Genomic DNA, 10464 nt, shown 5'->3' with positions numbered 1-10464 from the left:
GTTAACGTAAAACAACATCGATTTATTCAACACAAATACTTGCACGTTACGATAGAGGTTCGTAGTAATGATAATAATGATAATAATATTCATATGTGTATATATACAGGAAATAAGGCACGTTCGATATTACATTAATTAACGTGCGACCAGTCGTCGCTCGGCTGTGTCCATTACATCATTTATCATCGTATCTTCATCTCGCACGATATGCAACATCCTTACCAAATGTAGAAAATGTCATATATATATAATATATATATCTATATCTATCTGTATAAACGTTCTCGTTGAATTTCATTCGTCCGTTCATCGACATCCTTCGAAGATTAGAATCCTTTACACCATCTTAAACCTATATTTATATGTATATATTTATATATACTTCTCGCCTCCATTATTCACACTTTCCTAGGTTTCGGGAACATCTCCACGGTGTCTTAATACCACGGCAAGAACTTTCGTTCTAGAATTAAAATTTTGATATTCGATTTACTGTAACACGCTCTGTACTGATGGAACTTATACAAATTTACAGGTTTGTATTATATAGCTTTGGATTTTGTGGTTCTTTGTAAACTGTGCTGGGGAACTTTGCTAATGGGTTCTCTTAGTTATAAATTTGATATGGTCGCTCAAGGATTAATTTATAGATGAGTATGTTATTTCATACAGATTATGCTGTAGACAAAAGTTTAATATGTGATATGTTGACAGCTTCAAATTTTACTTAGGGTCTGTTGTGATTATTTTCATTTTAGATTTAGAAGACATTTATAACACAGTTCAATTTAAGATATGTTAGAAATTCATTCTATTTACTTCTGGGTTTTATAAATCCAGAAATTTACTCTGAACACTGAAATTCAATTACAATGGATTCCAAAATTTCCTTCAAGCAATATTCTGATACTTCATCTTTCAAGATGGCGGAACACTTGTTCTAAACATGATACGAGTGACGATATGTTATGGATATTCAAGTTCGTTTCATTTCACCATACAAAATGCTCACTGGTCAAAAAATACTTTTCAACCACCTAACAAAAACTGTCCAAAAAGTGCACAATATTCCCTATCGACCCACACAGCACAGAACGTGTTTCATCATTAAAATCCTTCACAAATGTTCCCTCCGAATGATCGCAATCATCCACTCGCGTTTCGAATCACTAAGCACAGAAAATGGAACTATGGACAAACACGAGCTTTATCATTAACTGATAATCGTTAATTATGATCGTATATTGTCTCGAAGTTTGAAGATGTTTGAAAGAAAACGCTTCGAGCTTGCTTGTGTCTGACGATGAATTTCTGATGATCGAGTCACATATGTCGAGGGTGGCGAAAATTAGTGTACAATAATGATTTTGACGCAATCAATGACGATCGAAATATTGTACAATGTTCCACACACGGGCAGAGGCATTCACAATTTCGTTGGCACGCACAGACACCTGCAGATTATGTTATTTAGCGGAATCTTAATCTTTTTTAACCCTTTGCTGTCTTCACTTTTACTTGTAGCTTTCTTGCATACTTGTTATAATGTTATTTTTCAGATAGGTTTAAAATTATTGGAGAAGTGAATATATAAAATAATTTGCCAGGATAAAATATTGACAACTGTCATACATTTTGTAAAATAAAATTGATATAATACTGCAATGTTTTTAAAATTTGTCTAAAATAATTTTTCTGTTGCATTCTGTATGAATGACAATAATTTTGTTCAATGTTAATGTCAACATGTATTAATTTAGTTATATTAAATCAATAATCAAGCTTACAATTTATCCTCTGATTTTGCTTTAAAATCAGTAGAACATAGTATACATCAAACTAAACAAAAATGTCAAACATTTATTCACAATGTTTACTTCAAACGAGCACTGTTATTTCTCCAGTTATTTAAAAGTACATAAAAATAAATCATGTAACTGCACAAACAATACATTATGTTTTGTGAAAGGGAAATGAAGGAATCAACAAGTTGTCTGACCACTGGCTGACCCATACTACTGAATATTGATCGTTCTACGTTTCCTACTAATAAATTTAGACCACTTGTACTTAAACTTAGATGAATATGCTATTACAGTCTTAAAAATAAATTTAAAATAATTTTTACTGTTTAATAGCAACAATTTAATATTAAATTAGAATTTAATATTATCTTTTCCACTATATGCAAGTCTCTAAAAACTTTCTCAGCCTAGTCTCGCTGAATTTTAAAAATGTCAGACAGCAAAGGATCGCACGAATTCTCGATGAACCCGTAGCTCAAAGGGAACTCACTCTGCAACTTAATTATTTTCGCACATACACTCGGAAAACTTACATTAGGCGGTATCTAAACTGGCATCGAGATACTTTACATGAATGTACAAAAGTCTTCCTACACCGTAATCGGAATGTGTACCTTAACTTCGTTCGTTTCGCCGTCCCTACGCACTACGTATGAGCTAAATTAATTAGAAAACAATATTTCTCCGTCGTCGTGGCAGAATTACAAATTGTTGGCGATCATTCTTGCTCAACGATTGGAATGTTAGACGCTATTGTAGGAGCTGAGGACGTGGCAGAGAGACGAATGGTGTACAACGAATCGTCAATTTTATACATCTCCATTTTTCTTATAATTTACTTCATATCTGGTTTATTCTTGGTTTATTACTATAAAGTTTATTCAGGATGCAATGAAAATTTAATTCACACAAAATTTCAGTGAATTTTTCATTCTGGATATCTGTTCTTGAAAGTAATATACTGAATTTATATTGTATAGAATTTGTTCTATTACAATTTTTTTTTACATACAAATATAAGATCACACAACTTTGTTTTTTTATATACAAAATTGTGAATTTTATAACAAAATTTTTAGACTAAATTAAATATGGAGTCTCCATTGTACACATTAAATTTTTAAATACAAAATTTTACTAATTAATGGTAAAATATTTTCTTAATTATTTAACGATAGAATTCTCTGAAAACCTCTTACAATCAACGATTCGTCATTCACCAATGAAACAAAATCACCAAATCGTCTCTGAAATGGCACTCGTATCTCAGCTCACGAAAATCGCTCTTTAAAACAATGATCTACGATCAAAAGCAACGATCGAAGACCGATGCGTTCGTTTATCAATCTCAATAAAATGAACGAATTATTTGACACGCTTTTCGCTGTCATTGATGCATTGATCCGCTCTTTGTAATCTCAATATTAACCTAAATTATATATTCATCGAACAACACATTCGATGGATAAGTACTTGTGCAAAGCTATGTAACTCCATTATTTAACATTCAACTCATCAAACTTTTTAAACGCAACGATTCAACTTCATAAACTATCCGAGGAAATAGTGTCACTCGTAACTGTTAATCTTGTGTTGATTAGGCGCTGAAACCTTTTATATTTTCGTGTCGTTTACTATCGCATTATTTGTAGGCAATACAAAATTTAACTATGCATATGTAACCTAGTGTTTAAAAATTTCTAAAATAAAGATGTACAATTTGTCGTATTATATATTCTCATTTTCTCAATAATTTCTGCAATAAAATTAAATAAAAACTACTAATGCCACTGGGCAAGTATCACTATGTCCCATTACACTATCTAAATTTCTCCATGATTCACAAATAAATTTACATAATAAAAACCAATAAAAACTGCTAGCTCCAAGTATTGCTATAATTTGTAGTGCTACATGTTCTTATTTTAATGAGCTTGCAAACAAACTCGTCAAAGAATAAAAATATTAAGGATAGTTCTGCTAAGGTGTCACATTTCCCAATAAACTCGTTAAGGAATAAAAACGACAATTACGAGCAACACCGTCCAAATGACAAAAAGCACTCGTTAACAAGGAATAAAATTAAAAGAACATCCCCTCCTCAACGAGCTCTTAAAGAAGACGAAGAAGAAGAAGATTGAAATCCTACACCCAACTATTTACCGTTTCACGCTCCTCCGGGAAGCTTTCAATCCTTCAATGCCAGCGAAAGCATTCCTCGAGCCACAATCGACTCTCGATCACTCACAAAGTGTCCCGGGGTCTTTCATTGTACATCGATTACAGCATATATATCGAAGGGACAGTTTTCTCCTCGATCACCCCTCAAACGACGTTTCTATTGCACTTCTGTCTTACAACTTAGAAAATTACATTTCGCCGTATCGGATCTCTTCGATGCTTTAGCGCGTGTTATCACGGAGCGTGTTATTCGTCTCGCGATGGATCTCGAGTGTCTGATCGATGACGTTTCGGGACGTTCAAGCCCCGAAACCACGCCGCCTATCTTCCGAAACGGGTTCTAGCGACGGAGTAACGTTGAACAGACACCCAGGAACCCGGATGATCGAACTTCCGGATTAGATCCTTCGATTGACGACGCGAAAAGGCGCGATATCACAGCTTCGTTGGATCGTAATTCTCGAAGGACCACCTCTGTCTCGCTGCGCTCGGAGAACACTCCTCCATGATCAGACGCTGTTTGCTCTCCGTGATCGCCAGACATTTGTCACTGCTGCCGTGTCTGATCTGCTTCGTCTGGAAACAAAATCACGTTCTATAGTGTATTTTCTTATTTCATCAAATATTATCTTAACTGTTTTTATAGATATTCAAACATGGAGAAGTTCGTCCACCTCAAATAATAATTACATAGTCAACGTACACAGGGTGTACACATAAAAGTATATACTGTTGGGTTACTATTAACGAGACTGAACCTAACGATGTGAAACATTGTCATGTCATAAAACATCATCAAACCTGAGGCTGTTTGTCAACGAAAGCATAATGGAACGATTACTACAATTATTGTGATGCGATAATAAACAAGGTGCAGAGTTTCTCTTTTCTTTAAGTAGACTTAAGTAAAGTTCATAATATTGTATGCATACATATATTCATAGTATATATGATATAGTATGTATTCATAAAATATATAGTATTGTATATGTTCATAAAATATACAGTATCGCATATGTTTATAAAATACGTAGTATTGTATATGTTCATAAAATATACAGTATCGCATATGTTTATAAAATATGTAGTATTGTATATGTTCATAAAATATACAGTATCGCATATGTTCATAAAATATGTAGTATTATATATGTTCATAAAATATAAAATAGTATATATTCATAAAATAAATAATATTGTATATGTTCATAAAATATAATATAATATGTATTCATCAAATATGCAGTATTATATATGTTCATAAAATATAATATAGTATATATTCATCAAATATGTAGTATTGTACATGTTCATAAAATATAACATATTATATGTTCATCAAATATATAGTATCATATATGTTCATAAAAAAATACCCTTATTTTTCACCCATTTACAGTACATACTTTTAAGAACCTCTGCAGCTAAACCAAGAAAGTAAAAAACTAAATATGAAATTCAGTAACAACACTCATAAAATAAAAGAGAAAATAAAAGAACAAAGGGCAAAATCATAATGGTGAGATGATAATTATTTAAGGGTTGATGTAGTTAGGTTAAATGTGAAGATAGCATACCTGAGGATTATAAATCCATTGTTGATTACCCTTGCTACCGTGACATGGATAGAGGATGACATCGGTGCCGCTGTAATCCAAGCACGACTCGTCTCGGCGGATCTCCCCGGTCTTGCTCAACATCCAGTACTGTGACAAACGATCAAGATTAATGCCCACGGATTTTGACCTCCAACGTTTGCCTATGACCGATGGTTCTGACAGCCGTGTACCTACGTGCGCGTTTACAGAAAGAATCCCGGAAACGCGGGAATGATAAAAACGGGGTTTCCGCCCCGATTCGTTCGAAACGCGTACAAAAAATATTTGGGATTCCTCGAATCGTGAATTTGAAACTGTCGACGATTCGGGAATATTTGTTAATGAATTTGCATTCCTGCGTAATTTATCGAGACTGTGATATGAAATATTCGTGTTTATCGTCGGATTTAAATTTGAGGGAGAATTTATTTACTTCCTGATATTTCGAATTTTCGGGGAATTTGGGAATTTATGAATTACGCGATTAAAATTGGATTTGGGAAGTTTACTGTTGTTTATTAAAGATTTTATACCACGAATTAAGACAGAATGATTTTCTTAATCGAAAAGAAGTTTCTTTATTAAAGCTATAAAAATTCAAGACCGTAGAACTTCTACGTTGAAAGTCATTAAACTTTTTAACGCAAACGCAAGACTTTGTGTTCGTAATTACTATGACAATATAGCTGTTTCGAATTTGCGCGTGTAATGGTCGGTTAAGACTTTAAATCTCCTGACTCTTTGGAAGGAAATTGCCTTCGGGGTGATTGAAAAAGAATTTTATGTAAAATGTAGCTGCAGATATTTACAACTAAGAGAGTGGAGAATTCATTTATTACGCGGAGAATTCGAGACGTAGAGAATTCGACGCGTAGAAAATTCGGTGCGTAGGGAATTCGACGCGTAGAGAATTCAACGCGTAGGGAATTCGACGCGTAGAAAATTCAGTGCGTAGAAAATTCGGTGCGTAGGGAATTCGACGCGTAGGGAATTCGACGCGTAGGGAATTCGGTGCGTAGAGAATTCGACGCGTAGGGAATTCGACACGTAGAGAATTCGACGCGTAGAGAATTCGGTGCGTAAGGAATTCAACGCGCAGAGAATTCGACGCGTAGAGAATTCGGTGCGTAGGAAATTCGACGCGTAGGGAATTCGGTGCGTAGAGAATTCGACGCGTAGGGAATTCGACATGTAGAGAATTCGACGCGTAGAGAATTCGATGCGTAGAGAGTTCGACGCGTAGAGAATTCGACGCGTAGGGAATTCGGTGCGTAGGGAATTCGACGCGCAGAGAATTTGACGCGTAGAGAATTCGGTGCGTGGGGAATTCGACGCGTAGAGAATTCGACGCGTAGGGAATTCGATGCGTAGAGAATTCGACGCGTAGAGATTTCGACGCGTAGAGAATTCGACGCGTAGAGAATTCGGTGCGTAGCGAATTAGAACCATAGGAAATTCGGAACGTAGATAATTCATAGCGTAAAAACTCTAACCCCATCACGCACTATAAAATTTCAATTTGTATTCGCACAAGAGAGCAAGGAACTCATTGCGATAAATAACAAGCGTCCTCGGTCCAACAACGGCTTATATTTATTCAAATTGTAACACGTATGCCATCACGCTATCAGAACCATCCAGGTTGAAAATTTCAAGGTTTCCAGCCGCTGTCGTGCAACTTGTAGACCCAAAAGCAGCAGGATTCTGGATAATGAAAAGCGGGTATTAACGCCATGCACGAGTTACCGCACGTTAACAACCAAGCATTACTATCTATATCGATTTTGTCGTCGGGGGATACATCAAACCGCCATAAAGCATGTTCAGTAAGAAAATGACGGTAATTATGCGAACAACTTCCGTTTCGGAAAAATATCAGCCTGTCGCAAAGTAATTTACCTTCTGATGCTCGAAAATCAACGACACCTGTTTTCTCACCGTTTTTTAATGATCTTTTTCCTACGATTTTATTATGCAAGGCTGAAATTGAATTTCTGTCGGGTTAGAAGGAAATTGAAACGAATAAATTGATTTTTGTGTGTGTGTGTATGTAACAATTTATTTTAATATATATTGTAATCGACATAAGAGTAATCAATCACTGTAAGAGTTCTATCGATTCTTTGTAATAAATCTTTGATTATTGCAAATAAATATTTAACATTTCTGATGAAGGAAAGTAATTTATATTTGTGATTAATATGTACATTTATGGATGTGGTGATTTATCGAAACATAACCTAATTCTGAATAATGAGGGCAGGCAAATATTCATTATATATGTATTTAATGAAAACATTTATTTTATTCAAAATTATGTAAAATCGATTACCATATTTCTGTCTAAACTTTATATATTTTCAATAAAAATATGTATTTACATTACAGTTGAATAAGAAATTATTGCACAAGTTGTTCGACATAATTCACCATTCATTAAATTAATAAAAAGGAGTGCAGAAGCATATCAAGCATATCAGAAGCATATCAGAAAATAGTAGTTAAAGGATAATCAGTGTAAAATGAGCATTCGCTCTTACCACAGCTAGTTCACTAACAATAGTTATAAGCTGATTTAGTGTTATGAATCGATAGTCATAACAGTGATTATGTAATTACAGACACCGTTGAATACTCGGATCTGTGTTCAATAATTCATTCATAGGCCAGTGATCCAATAATTATACCCACAACCTACCTTTGTCTAAACAGAAGCTCTCCTTCTGTCAATCAATCGTTATGCTATCGGTTACCTAACTATCAATAATTACCCGTTACTAATCTTGTCCGGTCTAATTACAATCTGTCCATCGTCTATAAACCCTCAATCACCGAGATGTCAATTAGCGAGCATCGTTGACATTGCTGGCGCTAACTAGCATTAATCGATGATCGTTACTATTTACACTGACTATATTCTGTCTGTAATCATTTTATAACGTTGCGAATTACAAAACATAAAATTGCAATTGTGAAATTTTTATATTTTACTGTGTTTCATATTTTACTGCACTGTAAATGTGAGACGAATTTTTCATGCCTTGTTAAATTTTTAAACCCCGTATTTTTAGTGAAATTAAAATCTCTGTTTATAATTTCGGGATTATTTTTAATCTCTATTTTTATTTCATGCAAATCTGAAGTAGTGGTTTTATAAATTTCTGAAGTATTTGTTTATGGCTATTTTCTTATTAATTTCAGTGTAAATCTGCTGCTACAAGCGTTTCATGAAATATCAAAAATTCCACGAAACATTGCAACCTTCCATGTTTATTGAAATACCTGATATCAAAGATGAATGAGATGAAAATAGCTGTACTTCCTTCATAAAGGATTACAAAATGTGTCTTAAACAGTGCTTAAAATACCATCACAGAGATTAAACTCTGGAGAACAATTTTACCTCTCAAATTAAAATTACATTTGCCAAGGGATTCTCGAAAACATCCATGAAGCGAATATTCCATCTCGCTGTGTTTACTGCGATGTTTCCACATTTCTGTGCCTTGTAAAATCGGATAAATTAATTTGTATCGCTTTCCATTTATGAAGTAACACTCCTCAATTTGGGATGAAAATTGTAATAGAGTTTAATCGAGTTTAGGTTATGTCTTACTTTTAGGTTAGGTGTAGTTTGTGAACACGTGGTAACATATTCTGAATATTTATATTTTTTAAAATTAAATAGTATGAACATTTGCAATAATGAAATATATTTACAAAATTGAAACAGTATAATCATTTATAAATCTGTTTGTCAAGTAGTCAATTCCCAAATTCCTAAATTCCCAAATCTTCAAATTTCCAAAATTCCCAAATCCCAAGTTGTCAATTCTTCAAATCCCCATATTCTCAAATTCCCAAAATTCCTAAATCCCCAAGTCGTCAATTCTCCAAATCCCCAAAATTCCTAAATCCCCAAGTTGTCAATTCCCCAAATTCCCAAATCCCTAAATTCTCAAATCTCCAAATTCCCAAATCCCTAAATTCTCAAATCTCCAAATTCCCAAAATCCCTAAATCCCCAAATTGTTAATTCCCCAAATTCCCAAATCCCTAAATTCCCAAATCTCCAAATTCCCAAAATCCCTAAATCCCCAAGTTGTCAATTCCCCAAATTCCCAAATTCCCAAATTCCCAAATCCCTAAATTCTCAAATCTCCAAATTCCCAAATCCCTAAATTCTCAAATCTCCAAATTCCCAAAATCCCTAAATCCCCAAACTGTTAATTCCCCAAATTCCCAAATCTCCAAATTCCCAAAATCCCTAAATCCCCAAGTTGTCAATTCCCCAAATTCCCAAAATTCCTAAATTCGCAAATCCCAAATTTCCCAACTTAAAATTTCAAAGTTACCAAACTTCCAAATCTCCAAATCCCCTCCCCAAATTTCCAAATCCACAAATCCCAACTTTCCACAGGTTCCCAATTTAATATTCCCTTCGACACAGTGAACCAGCACTGAACATCCCCAAATAACCCTCCACTTTGCCTTCCTGCCCCAAAAAAGCATCCATTAATCCGCAGCAGCATGGAGAGGACCCGAACCACGTTATTCGGACGAATCGAACCGAAAGTCCTTCAGGTATATAGCCATTCTCGATCCATCAGTCATACAATAACCGGACGCATTCGCACGAATCGTCCGTGAATGGACACCGATAGAAACTCGATGACCAGGACTTGATCAGGGCAGAGGCAAAGCTCGTGGCAGCGGCTTAATTACCGTGAAACCGTGGCTTAATTGCTAGGGCAAATAGCTAAATTAAAGCGACGCTTTACGGACCCGAGCGAGCGGCGACTGATTGTGTTTTTGGTTGTAACTGGTTGTCACGGTTGTTAAACCGAGTCAGAACCTGGGGGAATGTCGTGCTTTTGT

At 34.8% G+C, this 10464-nt stretch overlaps 1 protein-coding gene across 5 annotated transcripts in view; it reads right to left on the bottom strand.

Moving 5' to 3' along the window:
- Position 1: 1 nt before the first annotated feature.
- Positions 2-10464, bottom strand: part of Pgant9 (polypeptide N-acetylgalactosaminyltransferase 9) — a 328116-nt gene continuing 317653 nt past the window's right edge. For all 5 annotated transcript variants that reach the window (XM_076532837.1, XM_076532841.1, XM_076532840.1 and 2 more), the window contains 2 exons: positions 5567-5695; positions 2-4565 (listed from right to left, as the gene is read on the bottom strand). In XM_076532837.1, the coding sequence (XP_076388952.1) occupies positions 4425-4565; positions 5567-5695 (270 nt within the window). In that variant the 3' untranslated portion in view covers positions 2-4424. The remainder of the gene's footprint in view (positions 4566-5566; positions 5696-10464) is intronic.

This window comes from Megachile rotundata, chromosome 6, assembly GCF_050947335.1.
Source record: "Megachile rotundata isolate GNS110a chromosome 6, iyMegRotu1, whole genome shotgun sequence".
NCBI classification, from domain to species: Eukaryota; Metazoa; Arthropoda; class Insecta; order Hymenoptera; family Megachilidae; genus Megachile; species Megachile rotundata.
Note: the sequence above shows the minus strand (reverse complement) of the source record. Positions and strands in the feature narration are given on the sequence as shown.